General features: G+C 34.4%; 2 protein-coding genes and 1 pseudogene across 8 annotated transcripts in view; 2 read left to right on the top strand and 1 right to left on the bottom strand.

Annotated features, from left to right (window-relative positions):
• The first annotated feature begins 12 nt into the window (after positions 1-12).
• Positions 13-9,891, top strand: TTC14 (tetratricopeptide repeat domain 14). 4 transcript variants are annotated; one of them, XR_012508215.1, is made up of 12 exons: positions 13-316; positions 804-928; positions 1,034-1,233; positions 2,185-2,269; positions 2,366-2,495; positions 2,806-2,961; positions 3,407-3,478; positions 3,892-4,011; positions 4,115-4,237; positions 6,283-6,400; positions 7,333-7,425; positions 8,362-8,498. XR_012508215.1 is itself a non-coding variant. In XM_010947828.3 (12 exons), exons 1-12 carry the CDS (start codon positions 156-158, stop codon positions 9,272-9,274), a joined length of 2,313 nt encoding a protein of 770 aa, XP_010946130.2. In that variant the 5' UTR covers positions 16-155; the 3' UTR covers positions 9,275-9,891. The 4 variants fall into 4 exon arrangements, 2 of the variants coding, with proteins under 2 accessions (XP_074223572.1, XP_010946130.2); XM_010947828.3 differs by having other exon boundaries at positions 16-316; positions 7,316-7,425; positions 8,362-9,891; XR_012508206.1 differs by lacking the exon at positions 8,362-8,498 and having other exon boundaries at positions 6,283-6,897; positions 7,316-7,426.
• A 2,669-nt stretch (positions 9,892-12,560) lies between these two features.
• Positions 12,561-25,298, bottom strand: part of CCDC39 (coiled-coil domain 39 molecular ruler complex subunit) — a 138,558-nt gene continuing 125,820 nt past the window's right edge. For all 4 annotated transcript variants that reach the window (XM_074367355.1, XM_074367364.1, XM_010947829.3 and 1 more), the window contains 7 exons: positions 24,803-24,926; positions 16,044-16,203; positions 15,511-15,617; positions 14,650-14,790; positions 14,325-14,504; positions 14,094-14,179; positions 12,561-12,875 (listed from right to left, as the gene is read on the bottom strand). In XM_074367355.1, coding sequence (XP_074223456.1) covers positions 12,722-12,875; positions 14,094-14,179; positions 14,325-14,504; positions 14,650-14,790; positions 15,511-15,617; positions 16,044-16,203; positions 24,803-24,926 — 952 coding nt within the window. In that variant the 3' untranslated portion in view covers positions 12,561-12,721. The remainder of the gene's footprint in view (positions 12,876-14,093; positions 14,180-14,324; positions 14,505-14,649; positions 14,791-15,510; positions 15,618-16,043; positions 16,204-24,802; positions 24,927-25,298) is intronic.
• Positions 16,747-16,846, top strand: LOC123614809 (U6 spliceosomal RNA; annotated as a pseudogene).

Here is a 25,298-nt window from a genome sequence, read left to right as displayed (position 1 = left end):
GAGGGCGGCCCCAGAACACTTCCGGGAGGCCAGTCTGTAAGTGTCTGTGATGTGTGCATCCGGCGGCTTCCAGGCTGGGACCACCCGGCTGAAGTAGAGGGTACGGAACGGGAGGCTGGCAGCCCATCAGTCACTGGGCCCGGCAATCTTCAACCATGGACCGGGACCTTCTGCGGCAGTCACTGAATTTCCACGGGCCGTCATTGCTCTCCCTGCTTCGCAGCGAACAGCAGGACAATTCGCACTTCCGGAGTCTCCTGGGGTCGGTGGCCGAACCTGCCCGGGGCCCGCCGTCCCAGCAGCAGTTACAGGGCAGGTAATGGGACGGCGGCGCCGCTGCGAGACGGGGGAGGGGACGCAGCTCTTGGCTCCACTACCGCAGCGTCCTGAGTCCTGAAGGAGCCGAGCGGTGGCCATGAGCACGTTAGGACTGCGGCGCTGGTTCGGAGGGCAGGATGGAGGAGGGGTCCGCCCTCCTGGTGTGAGGGCAATGCGGGATGCGGGCTGAATTTTTTAAATCTGGTAGTGCGTGCAAAGATGCGGATTCTTTAGCTAAAATCCCTCGGGTGTTCCTATTTGGAACTGCGCGGGTGGCACTTTTTAAGTTTCCCCGCCCTCCACCTACAAACTGGCGAATGAGGGAATCCCTGGTTAAAACTTTTTCCTGGAGGATGTACGGCCAGATGTACGCCCAAGAGCTTAGACTGGACCCGTTTGGGCGATGAAAGCCGTGAGCAGAAGCTTGCACGTACTAAAAGGTCTTGCAGATAAACCAGTTTTCATAAATTCTGCTTCTTTTTAAGAAAAGAGAAGAGAGTTGACAACATTGAAATACAAAAATTCATTTCCAAAAAAGCGGATCTGCTTTTTGCACTTTCCTGGAAATCAGATGTACCTACAGCTTCTGAAGTTAATGAAGACAGTGAAGGTTAGTTTAGTCTTAAAATCTTTTGACTGCGGTTTGGTTTAACAGCACTTCAGATGAAGCAGAACAGGAAGCTATTGTTAGTAATTTTGTTAATTATTTTTTCAGATCATTATGCAGTCATGCCACCTTTAGAGCAATTCATGGAGATACCCAGTATGGACCGGAGAGAGCTATTTTTCCGAGATATTGAGCGTGGTGATATAGTGATTGGAAGAATTAGTTCCATTCGGGAATTTGGGTTTTTCATGGTGTTGATTTGTTTAGGCAGTGGCATCATGAGAGATATATCGCACTTAGAAATCACAGTAAGTTACTCACTTTCCAGTTGTTTCTGATTTTGATAAAGTGTCATCTCAATGCAAGAATTATGTCTTTGCATCAGTTGTAATTAAGTGTACCCTGCAGACATAGTTTTGAGAATTAAATAAGTGTTAATTGGAGAGAAATAAAGCACCTTTTCTTTTTAAAAAATTAGTAGTAATAGAGTTATTTACAGTTTCCTCCACCATTTCTAGTTTTTGGGGTTTTTTGGTACCTTTGGTTGGCACCCGTGGGGTCCTTTTTAAAACAAATGCTCCAAGAGATATCAGTGGACATGGTAAGATTGACTGGTAGCCTGAGGTTGCTGAACACATCTTCAATTACTTAGTATTCAGCATTAGATACTTGCATGTGGATAATTTAGAAACAAATTCCTGTCCTATTTATATATTTACAGTAATTAAGTAATTTGTACATTATAATGAGATACTTTGCCCAAGATGAATAGACCTGAATTTGAAGTAATATGTCACTTTAATGTAAAAGGTTCAACATATCACTTTAAAGGATTTGATAATATAAAAGGCAGATGAAAAGGGAAGAAAAGCAGAAGGTATCACAAACTGGATAACAGATCTAAACTCTGGAGAATTCACATTTCATTTTCATTGGAACTCGTGCTTTCTGGACAAATTTTAGTTTTATATTTAACAAGCATAAAGTATCTTTTTGTTTCATAATCCATACTTACATTTGGTTCCTAAAACTAATTGCAAATTTCATGAGATGTTAGTTTTTGAACAGTACCATTGTTTTATTGTGTCTGGGCACAGAAATTATTAAAATCCTTATTTAAATTTAGACTTTAGGGTGCTAGTTGTTTCCTTAATGTTCCTGTCAACTATTTGCTGTTTCTACTGAACAACTAGAATAAAAGAAGACACTTCCTACCAAAGAATGGAATGTCTGGTGTTTTAAAATACTTCTCATTTCAGGCTCTGTGTCCATTAAGAGATGTACCTTCTCTCAGTAACCACGGCGATCCTTTATCATATTATCAAACTGGTGACATCATTCGAGGTGATCAGTTTTATCATGTTAGTAAAAAGTGACAGTTGTCATAGTTATTTTAGTTTGCATTGCCTTTTAATCAACTTAATTTTCTTATTTTTAAAGCTGGAATCAAGGATATTGACAGATATCATGAAAAGCTTGCAGTATCTCTGTATAGCTCATCTCTTCCACCATACCTATCTGGTATTAAATTAGGTGTAATTAGTTCTGAAGAACTTCCTTTGTACTACAGGTAATTTATCCACATTGTCTCAACAAGTTAATTGCAAAACTGCTTCTTGGCTAAAAAATAACAAATTTTGTCCAATTTCTAACAAGAAAGTAGAATCTTACTTTCTCTTATTTCAAAATATGCTTGTTTTATTTTTATAACTTTTTAATTTCTTCAAACTTGATAAAAGGAATCAAATCACAATAATGCCACACCTTCATGTACAAAAATGGTCTGAGTATTTAAACCCTATGTGATAATGTTAGTTCTTGAATAGAAGTGGGACATGCTAATTGTGTTAATCATACATTTTCTTTCTTTTTTTCTCAAGGAGAAGCGTTGAACTAAATAGCAATTCTTTGGAATCCTATGAGAATATCATGCAGAGTTCCCTGGGATTTGTTAATCCAGGAGTAGTTGAATTCCTTCTAGGAAAACTAGGAATCGATGAATCCAACCCACCGTCTTTAATGAGAGGCCTCCAGAGGTATAGTAAATAAGCATTATTCTATTAAGTGGTGAGATGAGTGCTGAGGTCAAAAGCTACTTAACTGAGGGACATTTTTGATTATCCTAAGCCAGATGGCAGCAATATGCCGAAGTTTGAAGGAACTAGGTGATCCTATCTCCTTCTGGAATGGAGTATTTTAACACTGCTTGATGTGTATCATGTGACCAAGAGGATGCAGAAAAAACTTACAAGATGTGAAGAAAGATGCAGAAAATTGATCAGTTTTGTGTGTATGCTTAAGAAAAATACTATTTAACAGTAATAGTCATTCCTGAGGGTTCAGGAATTTTGCTTTGTAAATGGAATACCAGTTTCTTGCTTGGGATTCATTTTTTAGTGTTCAGTTTTCATTTGTCTGGGCAGAGTGAAATATAGTTACCCAAAAAAGCATTTACAGTTTGACTTTTGTTTTCTTTAATAGCAAAAATTTCTCTGAAGACGATTTTGCTTCTGCATTAAGAAAGAAACAGTCTGCATCTTGGGCTTTAAAATGGTATGAAAACTTTGTCTTTCCACCATTGTGTTATCTAGTCTAAAAGGTTCAAGTAAGGCAAGCATGCTTGTGTCATCATTAAGACCAAATTTGTTTATAAATGAATTCAAATTGATAACCTTTTTGACATTAGCTATTTTACAGGTGTAAACGGTGTTATGTCATAAACTTTAAAAATTTAAGTTTTAGCCAACATTTTTTATTTTTTTTAAAAAGGAATTAGTATACTGGTATCTGGATTTCATAAATATTTGTTATAAAATTATCCAAAGACAGAATGCTTTTAGTTATATTGAGAATATCGAAGACTAAATATTAACTAAATTTGATATGCTTTAAAAATTTACCCATGGTAACATTTTGTTTGGATAGTCTGTGAAATATTTACGTTTGCTTGACAAATATCTTTTTAGTGTGAAGATTGGAGTTGATTATTTTAAGGTTGGACGCCATGTGGATGCTATGAATGAATACAATAAGGCTCTGGAAATAGACAAACAAAATGTGGAAGCATTAGTAGCTCGTGGAGCATTGTAAGTGGGTCATGGGTTTTAAGGATTATTTACAACATAAATGTGTACAAGATTTATGAATAGCTTACAAGATGAATTCCTCTAATTTTTTTCATATCTATAGATATGCAACAAAAGGAAGTCTGAACAAAGCAATAGAAGATTTTGAGCTTGCATTGGAAAACTGTCCAACTCACAGGAATGCAAGAAAATACCTCTGCCAGACACTTGTAGAAAGAGGAGGGCAGTAAGTGTCAGATTTTGTTCAATAGTAGGGATCTAATATTTCAACCAACTATTATAAAATCTTGAACTTAATGTAAGGAAATAGCATCTTTAACTCAACTTAATTCGGATACCCTTAGTTTAAATTTTGGTTGAAAATGTTTTCTTAGTCCTTTTTTCCTTACTTATTACTTAGACTCTTTATGATTGGAGATATTTTAGTGTCTTGAGTTCACTGTTCTGAATATTAATTCTTGTTATATAGAAATAGAAGAGTAAAGGTACAAGCAATTAGGTAATATTCTTTTCTTAGACATGCACTAGAAGTTTTTGTTTTAATAGAAAGAAATTTAATTTCTAATTCATTCCATCATTCTAGTAATATAATGCCTGAAATATAAATTGAGAACTCTATAGTTAATTGTGAATAAGTTGTCACTGTTGTATTCAGCTTATTTGCTCTATTTTGTCTAGTAAAACCACAAACTTAGATTAAATGGAAGAGCAAAACATTAAAAACAAACCCTATAACCTATGTTACTATCCCAAGATGCTGGCATAATACTTGGCATAGTAGTTGTATCGTAAATATTTAATGAGTAACAGACTAGTCTAATTCATAAAATGCTTTGAAGAAACATAATACTTCAAATATAAATAATTTGGTAATAACCAGTTTTAATAATTAAAGGCCAGTTTATAGTTAATAGCATCTTTTCACTACTTTTTAAAATAGAATCATCTCTTTTCTGTTTCATGAATTTGCCTGACCATTCCAGTTTGTATGATCATTCCAGAATTCCATGTTAATGAAATTTTGTAATATTTGTTTTTAACCGATATGAATTTCTACTTGGACCTAAGTGATTGGAACAGCTTTTCACTTTCTCATTAGATACATAGCAAGTACCTACTTAGATATGGTTGTCTTAGTATTCACATATTGATTTTTTTTTAGCTGAGTGAATGGCAATGCCATCTATTCTGTTATCCAAGCCAGAAATGTTAATCGTCTTTGGTCCCTTATTCCCCTCATCCAATCTGACACAGAAGTGATCACATTGAAGCCACTGGTTTTTTTAAATTTGTTTTATAATAATTACTTTTTCCTTCTTTCTAAAAACTGAAACTATTTTGCAAAGTCCTTTCACAGCTCTGTTTCCAAACTTTCTAATTCTGACTTTTCACAGCAGAGACTTGTGAGCATGATCTAATAATTATTCTGTCTATAGGCTGGTTGTGATATACATATATGCCTTGGTATTTCCAACTTTTAACAGTGAATTTTGGGGGAAAATTTTCTGTAGAAAATTCTTTGTAAATTACTAGGAAAAGTCAGTCTGTATAATTCTGGGCTAAATCAAGATCATACTAAGTTTACACAGGACCTCAGTTGATCATGTATTTTCATGTCCTGTATACTTCAGTGCCAATACTTGACCTACAGCATGGCTTTAGTTACCAGTAATGGTTTCCTACTTGTTTGGTTGGTTGGTTAATTGAGATACAATTGCCACATAACATTTTATTAGTTTCAGGCTATGTACAGCATGATGATTCAATATATGTGTATATTGTGAAGAGTTCACAATAAATCTGTCATACATAGTTAACAATTTTTTTCTTGTGATGAGAACTTTTAAGAAGTATTCTCTTAGCAACTTTTGAATATACAATACAGTATTATTAACTATAGTCACCATGCTGTACATTACATTCCCAGGACTTTGTCTTCTAACTGGAATTTTATGCCTTTTGACCACCTTCACCCATTTTGGCCACCCCTCCATCACCACGACTACCACCTCTGACAACCATCAATCTGTTCTCTGTACCTATGAGTTCTGTTTTTCTGTTTTATGTGGTTTTATATGGTCTTTTTGCAAAAAAAATTAAAAGGCAATAACAAGCATATTAAGTATTGTTCAATTTGGAAAATAATTTGTTACACATGGTTTTTCCCTAATAAATTCTCTCATATAATCAATCCTCTGCCCCATATGCATATTTGAGGACTTCTTATTTTTACCAAAAAAAAAAAAAGCTAAATTTTCCTTTCAAATTTAGGTTAGAAGAAGAAGAAAAGTTTTTAAATGCTGAAAGTTACTATAAGAAAGCTTTGGCTTTGGATGAAACTTTTAAAGATGCAGAGGATGCTTTGCAGAAGCTTCATAAATATATGCAGGTGATTCTTTATTTCCTCTTAGAAATTTAGTGATATTTGAAATTAGTACCAAAACTTAACTTTCTTCTGGGGAAGATTAGAATAGATCACTTAATTAAGGCATTACGAATTTTTTCAGATACAGGTTTTCTTAATTGGGTTTGACATAGCTTCATAGTTTTAATGCTCAAAAGTAAAAATAACCCCATGAGAAAATTCCCGTTGTCTAAATTTGGTATGCGGCTTTGAGAACTGTCCTCGTTGCGAGCTTTCCTGGTGGTTATAGAATTCAGGGTTGTTACTGTAATTGAGCTAATTATAAAAAACCTTTTTTGAGAAATATTTTAGATTGTCTTTTCCTGTAATACTGATGATGATGTTTTCTCATGCATTTTCTTCTGAATTGGACCATTGCTGCTGTGTCTGTGACATCTGGTGCTGCTCATCCCCATCCTCAAACTGGAAAATGATTTCTTATGTAATCATGCATCCACCTGGGCTGTGCTATTTTTTAAATGGTTTGTATTTGAACGTGGTGATTCCTTCCTCAATTCACCTTAATGGACTTTCTTTGAATTTTATTTATAAACTTTGTGTCCTGTTTAAATTTTAATTTTTTTTTAATTTTTGTGTATTTTATTTTTTTCTCTTTTGTGCATTCTGGGTCATGGGTACCAATGCAATGGCTTCCCCTTTTTTCATGGAATACCAACTGCAATATGGTCCTCAATTCTGTTCTGGCTGTTCCAATGATTAATGCCAAACACCTGTGTGATTAATTTTTATATGTTAAAAATATTTGTTTAATGCTGGATGAATGGTGATTTGGATATACTACATTCGGTTTCTGGTTGGGGGGCGGTCTTTTGAAAACTGGGTTTTATATATTCTGCTATTTTTAACGTGTGGTTTTTTCCGATATCTGGGTTCTAAAAGAAATCTTTGGAATTAAGAGAAAAACAAGCTGAAAAGGAAGAAAAGCAGAAAACAAAGAAAATAGAAACAAGTGCAGAAAAGTTGCGTAAGCTCTTAAAAGAGGAGAAAAGGTAAACTATGATATTCAGTATTCTTTAACTTAAAGCAAGTACTGAGTTGAACCAAAGTGCCATATGGGAGGTAAAGTAAGTAAAAAAATAAAAGTGCTTCAAGTCATAATCAGTAATTCTTAGCAAGTATGTGTACACCACAAATTTTTTTATAAAAGAGATAATGCAAAGTGGAGTCTAAGGCTAGAATTCTGCAAAATAAATAACCTTATAATTAAAATATATAATAAGTTATTTTAGTGGGGGAGGTTATAGCTCAGTGGTATAGTGTATACTTGGCATGCATGAGGTCTTGGGTTTAATCTAAAACCAGTACCTCTTGTTAAAAAAATAAAATTAAAAATATATATATATAATAAGTTATTTTAATTATCTGTATTTTAGGTAGAAATGTTTTAGAACTAGAGCAGTAGTTCTCAACTAGGAGCGGTTTTGTCCCCTAGGGGACATTTTTGGTTGTCATAGCTGGTAGAGTGCTACTGGCATCTCGTGGGTAGAGGACAAAGATGCTGCTCAACTACAGTGATGTAGGAGTCCCCCAACACCACACTACCCTCCTAGCAAAAAATTATTCGGCCAAAAATTTTAATAGTGCTGAGGTGGAGAAACTATGAACCAGAGGTGGCCAAATATAAAACTTCAGTTCTCTCCTTTATGTGTTCAGATGGTCTTAAGTTTTTAAGGTAATATTAGAAGTGTCACTGTGTCTTTCAGAAATGATGGATTTGTTTACAGTGACAACTGTCTACACAAGTATTTTTTCCCCAAAACCCATGAGTAATGATAAACTTGGATTCTGTAGTAACTAAGATTATTATAATAATTCCTTATCTAAGGCATAGCTTTTATGAAATCGTTAGAACAGAACTAAAATCTTTATGGATAATTAAACATTTTATACTCAACATATCTGATGAGTTAACTACATTTTTTTAGGCTAAAGAAAAAAAGAAGAAAATCAACTTCTTCCTCATCAAGTGTTTCTTCTGCTGATGAATCAGTTTCTTCTTCATCATCCTCTTCCTCTTCTGGTCACAAAAGGCATAAGAAACATAAGAGGAACCGCTCAGAGTCTTCTCGAAGTTCCAAAAGGCATTCAGCTAAGTCATCCTCAAATCAGGTAGATCAGAATAAGAAAGATGAGTGCTTCCCCGTTCCAGCCAATACTTCAGCATCTTTTCTTAACCAAAAACAAGAAGTGGAAAAACTACTGGAAAAGCAGGATAGGTTACCATATCAAAAGAAACAGGTAAAAGAGAAAGATAGATGCCCTCTCTCTTCATCTTCAGTTGAAATTCCGGATGATTTTGGAGGTAGGTCTGAAGATCCAAGAGATTTCTATAATAGCTCTAAAACTCAGGCAGGTAGTAGCAAAACAGAAAAGCCATATAAATCCGAAAGACATTTTTCTAGTAGAAGAGATTCCTCAGAGTCCTATAGGAATTCAGAGGACAAGATGAAAATTTATGGTTACAGAAGATTTGAAAAAGAGATAGAAGGAAGAAAAGAGCACTATAGAAGGTGGGAGCCTGGTTCCATGAGATGTTCCACTTCACCAGCAAGCTCGGACTACTCTTGGAAGTCAGTTGAAAAATATAAAAAATACACTTACACTGGATCACGTGACTTCAGTAGACATGAGCAAAGATACCAACTAAATAAAAATCAAGGAGAACATGAAAGAGAAGGTAATTCTGAGGAGGATAAAACAGAGGTTCCAGAAGAGGGACTAAATAGCAAACAGCATTCAGAAAGTGGAGTTAAAAAAAATTTACCTCAAAATTTACTCAATATATTTAATCAGATAGCTGCATTTGAGAAAGAAAAAGGAAATAAGCCAAAAAATTAATATGCTAAGGGGATCAGCACCATTACACTAAAGGCTTTTAATGAAAGTTTTGAGTCTTGTAGTTATAACAGTCTGGTGCAGAAGTCTCTGCTCCTAAGGTTATTTTATTTGTAGAGATTGCAGAAATCAGATGCCTTTTATAGCTATTCTCAAAGTATATTTGTTTCAGTTGTAGGTCCCCTTTTAACAGCTTGATTTTTTAGGCTTTTCATGAGTATGTTTATGTACAGTATTTCTTACTCAGATGATTTAAACTTCTTCACCTAAAGATAACTCTCAAAGTAGTGTTTCTTATGTATGAGAATTTTGGGGGTCCACCTTATCCTGCTGTTTGAGAGAAAATTAAATTTGTGCATTCAACACTTGGATCATTTTTATCAATATTACTTCATTCTCCTGTCAAATTAAAATCCCTTGGCTTTTAAAAGATACATTTGAATATTTCTTAAGTACCATTTTATAGTCTTTTGTTTAAATATTAAGTTTTTTGCATAACTTTAAAACAGTAGACAGGTTGTCTGTCTTGTCTAATTGACCTCTAAAGCCTCATTTAATTCAAATGGTTTGTGTACCGACTGTTTAACAAGTTTCTTAGGAATAAAGCCATGAAAGTTGAATAGGGGCCCATTTTGCTCATTTTTCTTTTTCTTCTCCCTTCTTACTAGCAGTATAGCCCTAAAAAATTTCTTTAACTATTGGCAAGACCCTGAGAGACTACATTCCAGGCAAGAATAAATCAGAGTAGGAAAGAATCCTGTTAGCAAAAACAGCAAGAGAAGCACACTATAAACCTGGTTTTCCACTAAGGGATAGGAAACTAGAAAACTGTCCTAATATTGCTCATGTCCATTTGGGAAGGCACTGGGATGTTTTTAAATAGCCTAGAGCTGTCCTGCATTTCCGCTTTCTTCCTTAACACCTCTCCCCTGATGCCTCCTTTCTCAGAGTCTGAATAAATTACTAGCTGACAGAGCCACGTTTTGCTCAGGATAAATTTCAGCAACTAGAGCTGAAGAAGAAAGGAACTTGTATCATACGGATCTTCCCCAGATTATTGAAAACAGTATAGATAGGGATAGAGAGAGAGAGAAATAGAAGTCATAGGTGTTTACACTTGGTTTTAGAACCTTTCCAACTCATGATGACACTGGACGGGTGGGTTGGGGGATATGAGTATCCATCTACAAAGGTCTAAGTGAGAGAATGTTAGAGGAAGAAGACACTTAGTCCTTGTTCTGTCTTGCAGTTCTTGCCAACAGTAAAATAGCAAAACTTTTAAGTGCAACTGGATGTGTACTATTTGAAACCTTTAGACTTCAGTGATGGGAGCCTAATAAAAAAGCTAAAATTTGTTTTGCAATGGAACAGAAAAAGAAATTCTGGTCAAAAACAGTAGATGATAGCAGTAGAAATCAGTCACTTGGGCATCAGTCTTTGCACCAACAAGTTGATCTGAAGGGACTCTCCAGTTCTTTCTGTGTATTAATAGCTCTGGTATCATCCCGACCTAGTCCTACATAGTGGTGTTTTTAAAGAGTGGAAACTGTCTCTTGACATACCCCTTGACTTTTAGGAATGTGTAGTACAGCTTCAGAATTTTACATACACTTTAATAAAATCTCTGAGCATCACTGTCAACCAGCATTGTCATTTTCCAAAGCATCTTTGTGGTTTACTGTTAGATTCAGGTACAAAAAAATTAGGATAGTAACTTACATAACAGCCTGCCTAAATTTAGAAATTGCATCTTCCCCAAAGCTGCTTTCCCAGGACATATGAATCGTAAACATAAAAGAAACCCATCACAGAAAAAAAAAAGGGGGGGGGGATTTACTTATTAAGAATCCCTAGTGGTATCTTAAGCAATTTTTTTTCCCCTTAACATCATTATGTCTATAGTTTGTACATACCCAGGCTGTATCTTGGTTTCCATAAGTAGATGACTTTCTGACACAACAGGTGAATGTTAAGATGACTTCGCATTTGGAGATAACAGGGTTGATCCATTGTCTAACCATTTAACATTACACTGAGGTTGGAAATGTTACTGTAAGAGTTAAATGCAGGCTTGTACGCTGGCCTGAGAACCTAACCATTCCACAAATACTGTGCTAGACTGGTTGGTGACTCAGTAATAGGTAGAAGTTATTGTGCAATTCTTATGTGTCAGGACCTGTGCATTTTATATATAATACCTGATTATTTTAATAAACTTGATAGAGGTAACTTACTGTCTCTATATTATAAATGAGGAAGAAAGCATAGAGAAGTAACTTTCCCAAGGTCACAGAACTAGTAAGACATAATCCCTTCAGTGTTTCATAGATTCGTTAAATACGGTGTTTAATATTTCAACTTCCAAGTAGTTTACAAAGTACTGTAGGGTGGAAAATAAGAACTTTAGTGAACATTCAAAGTGACCATAAGATTAATCAATTCTTAGGTCTTATAAAATAAATCTCACTCATCAGAACAATGTTTTACCAAAAAAATTCAGCTTTTTACCCATCTTATTCATTGGACTTGGCCATGCCTTTTGCTGGCTATTTCTAAAAATAATAATAATAAAATACTCAAATAATGATCAGGAGAAACAGGTTTACACCACTCCTGCCTTTCAGAAGGAATTGCAAATGACAGTTCTAAGCAATGACAGCTGTCATAACAAATATTTTTTCCCAAAGATTGAAAGAGACAGTACTTATTTAAGTATATAGATTCTGATACATCTATTTGAAAACCAATTTTATAACATAGTCATCCTTCACACTCTGTTCCAAGAGTTCCAAATGTTGGGCATATGTAATAAAAGTATTGACTAGAATAACTAATTCTTAATCTGGTTGTCTACCTTCACTGCAAATTTATGAAATTCCTATTGCAAGTCAAGTCACACCTAGCTGTCTTGAAGTTGTTTATTAAATCAGGGAAATCTTAAAAATACATTCTTGGCTGCATCTTGAGAGCAAAATCTTTGTGTAACTTCTTTCAAGATCAGAGTAGACTACTTTCTAGAAATTTAAGCTGCACTCATTGTTATATAGTGGTTCTCTTTCCTACCAATCGTTTTCCTGCTGAGGGAAGATAATGCTATTTTTTGGCTAAGAATTTTTAAATTATGCTAAAAGAAGAAACAACAAATTTCTTCCCACAAAGAAAATATGTTTCTTTTAATAAAAGCTAACTTCAAGATCTTCTAGGGTAAAAGAGAATTTTAGTAATAATATAAACTCTATATAGTACAATGACTCTTAAATCATTTTTAACAGTTTTATATTTTCCACTGGATAAAACTTTTGTCTGGTCATTTCATTCCTCTAACACTATTTCAGTAGGCCTCTATACCAATGTACGGCACCCGAAAGCATAGAGTGGGATATACTATTTTAAAATTATGAGATTTTTGTTTTTGCATTTACAACTTGTTCAAAAAAGAGATTAAAATGTTTATTTGGTGCTTTTTTTGCTTTTACCATTACTGGAGCCACTGCTAGCACTAGTTGGTCTAGAAGTGCTGCCAGTTAGTGGAGAGGCTGGGAAGTTCAGCTCTAATACTTTAATCGAAGTCTGAGAAGCAGAAGTACTTGTACTTTTAGATGACCTAGAATAAAACCAGAAGTACTGAAAAGTTAATTCAAAATTTATATTTTAGCAGAAACCCCCTTATTAATGGCAAAAGATGCCATAATCCCACAAGTAATTAAAGAATCAAAAAAGATATACTATTAATAATGCTAATAATAAATTTTAAAAGCATGACCATTAATAATATGAAGAAATTAGTTTAAAAAGGAAAAGAAGGGTAACAAGGTTTCAAGCTAGTAGAAAAAACAGTTCAACAAATGTATTTCTATATGAAAAGTGCTTTCATTATAATCAATTTAAAGGTAGAATCATTAGGTATTAAAAGTTGGCAAAATTCATCAAACATAAAAACAAAAACGGGCATGGGAATTTGAGTGCCGGCAAGAGTGACTAAAATGATAGGTTATGTAATTCAAGCTGACGAGAAGAAAGTGAGGGGGCCTACTGATCGGATAGAGTGGTGGGTCCATTTGAAAAGTATAACTAGCCATACAATTCTAACTGCTAAGTTTTTAAAATATATATATTTATATGAAAGTACTGGGATGTTCAAGTGGCTGCTCATCATGTTTACAAAGAAAGTGGGGTGTTTATGTTTTTAAACACTATCTTTTGGGAAGCCCCTTTGTGACATCTCTAACTTGGTAAATGTAGGAGATTGGAAATTTTAAAATTAGAATGATCATTAATAATTTTTATTTTGTTAAAGCACAAGGATGTTGACTAAATGTCTACCTGATTATAGAATTCTGGATAAAACTAAACTGCAGAAGTAAAGAATAATTTCCTTCTTAGCAAAATAAAGCATCATAAAAGTCTGACTACGTAAGATTTAACAATGGGTTTTAATCATAAAAGTCTTATTCTATATGTCTGTAAAGACAAGTTGCCCATTTATGGTTTAATAAATTCTCCCCCTACTCAGGGTTGACCATGCTAGATGTAACCTCCAAAATTTCACCCTGCTTTATCCTACTGAAATAGCTGGGAGTCACAAAGCACTCTACACCAAAATGGAAATGATAACACCAGACAGAAGTCAGAAGAAAAGAGTCTGGCTCTGCTGGCTGTTTCCTGCGTATGTGACACTGACATACGAAGGCAGGTAATGCAGAGGAGAGCACTGGCACTGGCAGGTCCCACAGCTGCGGCAATGTGCAGGTGCTGGGTTCACTTAGGCTGGAAGCCATGAGAGTTGTATGGAAGGAGATGGGTTTTTTCACCTTCCACTTACCTTGCTGATAACAGTGAAGTCTGTGAAGGAGATCTAGAGCTGTGACGACTGCCTTTAGTACTAGCTGTAGGTAGTTCTAAACCACTCTGGAAGAAGATTCAATAGCAATCGTTAGTACCACTGCATTTTAGAGTATTTCTCATTAGATTTCACTTTATGATGAATGCCATAAATTTTTTATTTTCATTAAGTGTTTAAGAAATATTTTTATCTAAAAGGTATTCTTATTACCTGTTCAAAGTATGTTTGAAGGATAATTCCGATTTCAGCATTTTCTTCTGAGATATCAACTAACATTTCATCAATGACCTTGTGAAGCTGTTTCACTTCACGAAGTTTAATGTCTTGTTCTTCCAGTGTTTCATCTTTTGTGTCTTTCAAAAGACGGATTTCCTTGGTGAGCTTAGCATACTGTTGGTCAATAGTAGTCAATTATTATATAAACCTATTTTCCACAACTTAATATTTTTTAATGGATGAAGGAGGATTTGGGGTCATCATTTGGAACTCCAAAAAATATAAATATGACAGGTCAGTTTTCAAAAGTTATAAATACCTGTTTAGTTACTCTCTCTAATTTTGGCTTCTGCTCCTCAGTTTCTCTACTTAGTTGACGTACATAAGCTTGCTTCTCTGATAATTTTTCTTTAACATTATTTGTTAAATGCTCTATAACTGCTAAAGTATTTTCCATGCTCTGCAGAAAATAAAGTATTAACATACTTATTGGTTAGAATCAAATAACTTATAAATTGCCACTTAAGTATTCATTTAATTTTCATTTATTTTTGTATATAATGTACATTCTATTGGTTGATAAGTATAATGGTTTTATGGATTAAGTTTTGTATATAATTCCACTGGAAAGTATTTTTATGGTAATTGAGAGAAAAATAAACAATTCAAACAATGACTGTTGAAAGTATACAGTTCTCAGATTCCCAATTCAGACCTTTTCCTTCAACTTCATTAGCCAAAAAAGTCTAAATTTTTATATAGAACCTGCTTACGAAGCACATTGTTTTCTCTTTCAGTGATGTACTTTAGTAACTACTTTCTACTAAATTATTTATATCCTTCAAACTTTTTTGTTTTAAGGAACAATCTTTAAGGTGATCTTTAAGGATTCAAATGAAATAAAAGTTCACTAAAAAAGGTTAGTGGGTAGATCATAATTAGCTAGCTATGATTTATCAACTAATTAACAAGTAATTGTCACGGATCCAGTCTGTGCTTAGCCTTGGAATTTTAACTAATTTAGTTACTATTTTGATCTCTTGTTTTTTTCTCACTTAAATGAGACATCTCTTACTATCTACTTCTCTAAAAAACTGTCTTTGTACAAGAAAACAATAGAGTAATAATAACAGTAGTTAACTTTTACTAAGGGCTTATCGTTAAATTCTATAGAATTTACCTGGATATCTTCCTGTAGTTCTCTGATTTGTCTTTGTTTGTATCTGTATTTTTCATCAACAGCTCTTTTTTGTTCTTCTAGTTGAATTTTTAGCTCATATTCATCACCTGGAATTTAGGGAATTTTTACTTTAAATGTTTAACATGCTGTGAAGAAAGCAACCTTAAAGTCTTAAATAAATTAAACCTTTAACATTTTTTGTTATGAAAGGTTAAATTCCTTATGTCTAACTGTTAAAAACAGGGCATGAAATAACTATTCTTATTTTGTCAACACAGAGCAGCCAATATGCTGCTATTTTCTTCAGATTTGAAATTAATTCCCCAGAGAAGTTATGTCATATCACTAGAACTAATAATGGAAATAACACCTTAGCACTTATTTTACAGGAGGTGGGGGTGATCAGTTTTTCCGACTCAAACATGGTACATTTTTGTTTTCCTTGTCTCATAGTGTTCCTCTTTTTTAAATAAATAACTGTACAGCTTCATTGCATGTATATTCAATTAGAAGTTTGAATAATTCCTACATACTAGATGGAGTCACTTTCCTAAAAGATTGTTTGTAATTGTTGTTGCAACTGTTCAGCACTTGCAAAGTGTTTCCTAGAGCATAGATTTCTTTTTCAGCTTTGTTGATCTTAGCATCCAAACTGTCACCTTCTCTTTGAAGTTCTTCTTTTTCTTGAGCAGCCTGTAAAATACAGAATAGAACTGATTGATTAAAAGTATTTATCATGGGGGAGAATGTCTGTTTTCAGGGCAAGAAATACTTAACTGACAACAGTACCAATTTGCCTTGGGACCTTACATGCAGCACCAAGCACTTATTTCTTGTACTTGATTTGAGTAGAAGAACAAATCCTCAAGGCCTTCCAAATATAGCATATAGATACAAAATGGTGATGGAAATGTAGTAACTAACCAAAGCTTACGTGAAAACTCTCCAACAAAAATGACCAAAAAGTTAAGCAGGTATAAATTTTACTGGGAAGAAAAATAAGGTTAGCTAGAAGGGGATTTCAAAGTAAATATTAAATAAAAAGAATGTATGTTTCTGGCCTGAAAGAGGCTTAGCACACTTTCTCATTTTAAATCTTAGAAGTAAAAGAGGTGAGCAAGGAAAGTAAATACTTATCATTTCAAACCCAGGTATATTAGAAGTAGAGTTATTATGTGTGTTGTTAGAAGTAGTTATTAGAAGTATGATCTCAACATCCCTAAGTAGAATTAGAGTGCTTGCTTCAATCGGACATACTAAAATGAACAATACAAAGAAGATTGCATGGCGCCTGTGCAAGAATGACATGCAAATTTGTGAAGTGTCCCATATCTTTAAAAGGAAAAATACTGCATGATTCCACTTCTGTGCAGTATCTCATGTAGTCTAATTTACAAAAACCAAAGTAGAATGGTGGTTGCTACGGGTTTCAGGGAGGGAGAAATGGGGAGTTAATGTTTAATGGGTACAGTTTGTTTTAAAAGATGAAAAAAGTTCTAGAGATGGATTTCGGTATTGATTGCACAACAATATGAATATACTTAATACCACTGAACTGTATGCTTAAAAGTTGTTAAAGCAGTAAATTTTAAGTATATTTTACCACATTTTAAAAATAGTTTTAATTAGAGAAAGATAATTGTGATAAACATGGCTAGAAAAAATAAAGTGTAAAAACTGCTGAAAACCAATTCCTCAGTGAGTGGATATACTCAGTGACTTTCCAGCTTAACTGTGTCACTGGGCTAGGCCTTCTAGAGTTGTGTCAAAATAGTTCCAAAGAACTTCTCCAATTACGGGTTTACAGGGTTAGCATGCATATATACTTAAAAGTGCCAAAACCCACTTTTTGTCAAAATCAACTAATAATTTCATTGGTTAATTTATTCAGTCTCAAGTATGTACATTTAAACCAGAATATGGTCACTGGAAAAGTTTTAGTGGTAATGTTACAATTCTTAACATTTTCACTGTTCTTTGTTTTATTATCCTTCAAGATATATATTACACATATTTTTATAGCAAATAGCATATAATAAAAAAAGCTTAGCAAAAAAAAGTTAAGTTATTAGATAAATTATATCTAATTCCTTTGAGTCCAGAATTAGCAAACATTTCATTTGAAATATACTATAGTGAAAGAAAGAGTTAGAATGAATCAAAACAGCTAGGTTTTAGTTGTGGATTTCCTATGAGTGAGTTGAACAACATTAAATGATACACTTCCCTACTCCAAGTTCAGTTTACTTGTCAAATGAAGGGGTTGAATTTGTTCATTTATACAAATTCCTGATTTAATTCCATATATACCTTAAATTTCTAAATCTCTATGATCCCATTTGCCTCGAAATCAGAAATTATGTAATATTTACCTTTTATCTTGGATTAGAAAAGCTGATATTTGGAAGACATTTTTACTTACATGTTTTAAATCAACATTTTAAAGAATTTTCTAGTAGTTCCATTTGATGGTTTCATTCAGTTGTGATCAGAACTGGACCATTTCCTTATAAAGACAAGGGAACTTGGAAATGGGTAAAAGGAAATATAAAACCATGTGTGCCACATAGACAAGAGGCCAGTGCAGGACCAAAAATGAGGCCTGTGTGTTGACCTGCTTCCTCACAAAAAATATTAAGAAGTCCCAACCCCCAGGTCCTCAGAATGTGATCTTATTTGGAAATAGGGGTTTTGTAGATGTAATTAAGTTACAATGACGTCATTAGGGAGGCCTTAATCCAATATGATTGGTGTCTTATAAAAATGGGAAATTTGGACAGAGACACGGACATACTTTGAGGGAAGCCTGAAGGGACAAAGGGATTATGCCACATGAAGATGAACGTAGAGATCATGGTGTTGCTGTTGCTTCCATAAACTAAGGAACACCAAAGATGGCAAGCAAACCACCAAAAGTTAGGAGAGAAGCATAGAACAGACTGTCCCTCGCAGCCTTCAGAAAGAACCAATTCTGGTGACACTTTCATCTTGGATTTCCAGCCTCTAGAACTGTGAGACAATAAATTTCTATAGTTTAAGCTACCTAGCTTGTGATATTTTGTTATAGCAGCCCTAGCAAACTAGTACAAGGGGTCAGCAAACTGTATGTAAAGGGTGAGACAGTATTGTAGGCCTTATGGGCCATTCAGTCTCTGTAAAAACTACTCATACTTAATACCATTGTTATTGTAGCATGAAAGCAGCCAGAGACATAGGTATATGAATGAGTTTATGTATTGTGTGTTCCAATGCTTATTTACAAAACAGCATTGTGCAGCATTTAGCCCAGAGCCCATAGTTTGCTTACTTCTGAAATACAGTATGCAATAAATTAAACAGTTGTTAGCACGGTGACTAAATTCCTCTTCCCCAGTTATTATATATATATATATATACACACACACACACATATATATATATATATACACACACACATACATGTATATACATATATACAGAAACATTACCTTTGGGAGGAATGTAAAGGATATAAGGAAAGGAAGGGAGCTTGGTTGACTAAATTTACATCCTGAATCTACCACATTCAGAAACAGAAATGATGGTTAGCTTCTAATTGGCAAGTTTAAGTTTTTCCTAGCAGTGAAACTGCTGAGATCTTACTTTTAAAAAGTTAAAAAAAAAATTATGCTTATACAAATATAAAATGAACATGTCAAAGATTTTGTTCAATTCATTAATGAAGTAAACTATGAAATTTTGACAAGTTCAAAAGGAGAATTGCAACAGATTTTACACACACACACACACACACACACACACACACAGAGTCAAAAATGCTGAAATAAGTTTGTTTATATTTACAGATTCAAAACTGGCTAATATCTTTTAGGGCAATAAAATAACAATGTTTAGGTTATCTTTCCTACAAGCATAAGTCAATTGTATTTATACTGGCCAAATCCATTTGCATTGTTATGGACGAGAATAATACACATGACCATCAATTTTCTCTAAAATAACATCTATCCCAATATAAGGTGTGCTAATCTACACATAATAGGAATCTGAGAAGGAGAAGAAAGAGAAAAGGGGACTGAAAAGGTATCTTAAGAAATTATGGCTGAAAACTTCCCAAACCTAAAGAAGGAAACAGATATCCAAATACAGGAAGCAGAGGGTCCCAAACACGATGAACCCAAACAGACCTACATCAAGACATATAATTAAAATGGCAAAAGTTAAAAAAGATTCTAAAGGCAACAAAATAAATGAAAGAGGATCAATAACAACTGATACTGCAGAAATACAAAAAAAAAACTCATAAGAAAATACTATGAACAATTTTATGCCAATAAACTGGACAACCTAGAAGAAATGGACAAGTTTCTAGAAACATACAACCTGCTAAAACTGAATCAAGAAGAAACAGAACATTTGAACAGACTGATCATAAGAAGCGAAACAGAATCTTTATGTATAAATACGTACATACATACATACATACATACATACACTCCCTGAAAACAAAAGTCCAAGACCAGATGGCTTCACTGGGGTATTCTACCCAACCTACAAGAACTTATACCTATTCTTTTCAAACTCTTCCAAAAGACTGAAGAGGAGGGAACACTCCCAAGTCATTCTATGAAGTCAACATCACCCTGATACCAAAACCAGACAAAGATAAAAAAAAAAAAAAAAAAAAAAAAAAAGGATAATTACAGGGCACTACCTTTGATGAATATAGATGCAAAAATCCTCAACAAAATATTAGCAAACCAAAACCAACAACATATAATAAGATCATATACCATGATCAAGTTGGATTCACTCCAGGGTCACAAGGATGGTTCAACATACGCAGATCAATCAGTGTGATACACCACATCAACAAAAGAAAAGAAAAAAACCACATGATCATCTCAATAGATGCAGAAAAAGCATTTGATAAAATTCAACATCCATTCATGATAAAAATGCTCACCAAAGTGGGTATAGAGGGAACATATCTCAACAAAATCCATTTATGACAAACCCACAGCTAACATAATATTCAATGGTGAAAAGCTGAATGCTTTCCCCCTATATTCCAGAACAATACAAGGATGCCCATTCTCACCACTTTTATTCAACATTGTATTGGAAGTTTTAGCCACAGCAATCAGGCTAGAAAAAGGATCCAAATTGGAAGGGAAGAGGTAAAATTGTCATCATATGCAGATGACATGATACTCTACACAGAAAACCATAAAGGCTACATACAAAAACTATTAGGTCTGATAGGTGAATTTAGCAAGGTAGCAGGATACAAGATTAATATACAGAAATCAGTTGCATTTCTTTAAACTAACAATGAAATATCAGAAAAGGAAAGTAAAGAAACAATCCAGTTTAAAATCACATCAAAAAAAAAAAAAAAAAAGATACCTAAGAATAAACCTAACCAAGGAGGTGAAAGACTTATATGCTGAGAACCATAAAACACTGAAAAAGGAAACTGAAGATATTCAAAGAAATGGAAAGATATCCCATGCTCTTGCATTGGAAGAATTAATAGTGTTAAAATGACCATACTACCCAAAGCAATCTACAGATTTAATGTGATCCCTATCAAATTACCCTTGACATTTTTCACAGAACTAGAATAAATAATCCTAAAATTTATATGGACCCACGAAAGACCCAGAATTGCCAAAACATCCTGAGGAAAAGGAAAAAAGCTGGAGGCATAACCCTCCCAGACTTCAGACTGACTATACTACAAAGCTACAGTAATCAAAACAGCATGGTATTGACACAAAAATACAGATATGTAGATCAATGGAACACAATAGCCCAGAAATAAACCCAAACACCTATGGCCAATTAATCTTCAACAAAGGAGGCAAGAATACACAATGGAGAAAAGATAGTCTCTTCAGCAAGTGGTGTTGGGAAAGCTGGACAGCTGCATGTAAATCAATTAAGTTAGAACACTCCCTCACACCATACACAAAAATAAACTCAAAATGGTTTAAAGACTTAAAGATAAGACCTAACACCATTAAACTCATAGAAGAGAACATAGGCAAACATTCTCTGACATAAATAATAGCAATATTTTTTACATCAGTCTCCCAAGGCAAAAGAAATAAAAGCAAAGATAAAACAAATGGGACCTAATCAAACTTATAAGCTTTTGCACAGCAAAGGAAACCATAAACCAAACAAAAAGACAACCTATAGAATGGGAGAAAATATCTGCAAACAATGTGACTGACAAGGGCTTAATTTCCAAAATATACAAACAGCTCAAACAACTCAATATCAAAAAACAACGAACCAATCAAAAAATGGACAGAAGACCTAAATAGACATTTCTCCAAAGAAGACATACAGATAAGCCAGCAGGCATGTGAAAAGACGTTCAACATCGCTAATTATTAGAGAAATGCAAATCAAAACCACAATGAGGTATCACCTCACATCAGTCAGTCAGAATGGCCATCATCAAAAAGTCTACAAATAACAATACAGAGAATATAGCCAATATTTTATAATAACTGTAAATGAAAATTAACACTTAAAAATTCAATAAAAATTTTGAAAATTAAAAAAAAATTTAAGTCTACAAATAATAAATTCTGGAGAGTGTCTGGAGAAAAGGGAACCCTCCTACACTGTTGTGGGAATGTAAATTGGTGCAGCCATTATTGAAAACAGTATGTACATTCCTTAAAAAACTACAAATAGGGTTACCATATGATCCAGTAATCCCACTCCTGAGTATACATCCAGATAAAACTACAACTTGGAAAGATATATGCACTCCAATGTTCACAGCAGCACTATTTACAATAGCCAAAACATGGAAGAAACCTAACTGTCCATCAACAGATGAATGGATAAAGAAGATGTGAGATATATGTATCATATATATATATGTATATGGCCATAAAAAAGAATAAAATAATGCCATTGCAGCAACATGGATGGACCTAGAAATTATCATACTAAGTGAAGTAAGTCAGACAGAGAAAGACATATACAGTATCACTTTATATGTGGAGCCTAAAAAATAATACAAATGAACTTGTTTACAAAACAGTAAAAGACTCACAGACATAGAAAACAAAATTACAGTTACTAAAGGGGAAAGAGTGGAGGAGGGATAAATTAGGAGTATAGGATTAACAGACATACACTGCTGTATATAAAATAGATAAACAATAAGAATTTACTGTATACAGAGGGACTGTATTCAATATCTTATAAATTATAATGGAAAAGAATCTGAAAATTTCAGAATATATATATTTGGTTATATATATATAACCAAATCATGTTGTTGTACACCTAAAACTAACCAATATTGTTTATCAACTATACTTCAATTTTTTTAAATTAATATCTATCCCTCTACAGAGTTGTAAAGTATGTTAGCCAATAGAAAATCAATCAAAGGTGTGCACTTCTGTAGAATCAGGCAATCCCTGGAAGGCCCACTAGAAAATGCCAAGTGTTTAGTGTCACCATGAGGTGGCATCATTGCAAATGCACTGATTGTTTTTGCCCATTTTCAGGCCATGGATAATTTTTCTCAATGTAAACCAGATTGAGTTTAGTTATAAAAAAAGTTTCATTTTTATACAACTGGCACATGTGAAGTGGTATGAGTAAAATATTTAAATATGCCACACAACAAAAATTGCGAATAACCATGTGGCAAGCTGTAGACCCTGGAGAAGATGGAAAGTGAAGTGAGGCATCAGGAAATTGAGACGGGCAACTGACAACCTTGATTAATTCCACATATTCCTGATACTGGCACAGAAGGAATACTCTTCCTCATAAAATTTGCCTGTCTTCCTGAGAAGTGAATTCTTCATCATCATCATTACCATGACAGCAAAAACAATAATGATAACTAACATTTATTGAGGGCTCCTTTTGTTCCAGGTACTGTTTTAAGGGCTTTACATATATTTTGTCACTTCTAACAACAAAAATAACAATATTATCCTAATTTTGCAAGTGAGAAAACTAAAGCCTCAAATAGCTAAATAACTTATTCAAGGTCACCTACCTAATCACTGATAGAGCCAAGGCATGGGCAAAGACACTCTAACACCAGTGCTTTTATGTAACTCATCAGATCCCTTGTTGGTAGAGAAAGTTAACTGGAACTGCAACATCTGTCTACTTCCCAGCTTAACAGACTCGAACCTACCATTCACCTCTTGGGAACCTTCAAAACCTGAGAGGAGGAAAGGCCTGTTAATACTGGGCAGAAGCACGAAGTACCACAGACTGACGAGTTATAAGAAGGGTTTGAGACCTGGGACTCATTTCTCATACATGAGTTAGGTGGAATTTCCTGAGGCAAAGCAGCAGAGTGTGCAGTATGTGTTTGGGGCATCCTTAAAGAAGGACTACAGAAGAAAACTTGCAAGATTAAGTAGAAGTCAAAGGGAAGGCACATCCACAAGGGCCATCCTCAAAAAGTGTGAACTGGGGACCTCCTTCCCACTCCTATCCATGCATGATACAGGAAAAATGAGTTAGTTAAAATTCCCATTCCTTCTTCGTAGTTTTGAGTAACTTCCCAGACCTCTCTGTAAAGGAAATCACACCTGTTCAGGGTATTTTCTACATGGGAAAGATGAAGATAGCAATAGTCAGGAAGGAAACTGCATCCAATTCCTGATCACTTCTAAACTGCCCCTTAAGTTTATGAGGTAAAGATAACTATGAGACAGCAGACAACTCTCAGAACATCAGAGCAGATTCACCAGATCTGTTTGTCTTCCATCCAATATGAAGGCAAAGGAACAACCCCCTTCCTCTCTGGACATCTGCCACACACAGCAATGGTAAACTGGGGTATAAGAGTCAGAGTGGGGCAGCTCCAGGTGACGATAAAGTCTAGGGTGTGGTCATACAAATGGGTGACAGTGAAGTAAAGCTCTGAGCCCGAGGTGTTGAACAGGTTGTCACATGCATATATATTAGACAGCCAGAGTGGCAGCAGGTCTTAGAATAAAAGAGGTTACGACCCTTGAGTAAATGAGAGAAAACAACATCACACAAATGACAGTCCAAAAAAAGAAAAAGAAAAAACAACAGTGGTCCAGACCTCTCTTTGACCTAATGGATGTGTATAAAACTAATATTGCTTTAGTACCTCCATCTAGCAACTGATGTTTTCTGTCCCTAATCAAGTTCAGTAACTTCTAGAGTGCTATAAAATTTGGAATTTCACAGCAAAAAAAAAAATTGCCATTTTGGTTGCTAACAAAGAGCTAAGAAAGAAAGGATACTTCATTTTATCACAAGTATAAATCAAGATTACCTTTATTACATAATAGGCCTGTGTTTTCTCCTCTTCTCCTTCAGGAGGCAGCATAACAACAGTAAGGATTTCATATCTGTTCTTCAGCTTATCAATTTTACTTAGCCGCTCATGAAACTCAGTGCTAGTATGAAAACAAAAAGAAAGGGAAAACACTGAAAAACAAATAGCATACTTTTTTCAAAAATAGACTATACCGTTTTTGCTAGTTACTTTTTCCCTTTTATCACAGTAAATTTATGTTTTTTGTTTCAAACTTATTTTATTATAATACTAATAACACTAATATATGCATAGCAATGCAAAGAACGACTCATCTGTGTGCTACAACCTCATGAAAGGGAGCCTTCCAACCATGGTCAAAAGAAATCTTCAACCTACCAGTTTTCTACTCCTACATAAAGCTGATGGTAAAATACGTTAAGTATCAGAGTTACAGCTTTGCTTGTTTTTAAGTATTATCGTTGTCTCATCAGAAAGTATTTATTCATCTTTT

This window comes from Camelus bactrianus, chromosome 1 (genome assembly GCF_048773025.1).
Source record: "Camelus bactrianus isolate YW-2024 breed Bactrian camel chromosome 1, ASM4877302v1, whole genome shotgun sequence".
Lineage (NCBI taxonomy): Eukaryota > Metazoa > Chordata > Mammalia > Artiodactyla > Camelidae > Camelus > Camelus bactrianus.
This window is presented reverse-complemented; position numbering and strand designations above follow the sequence as displayed.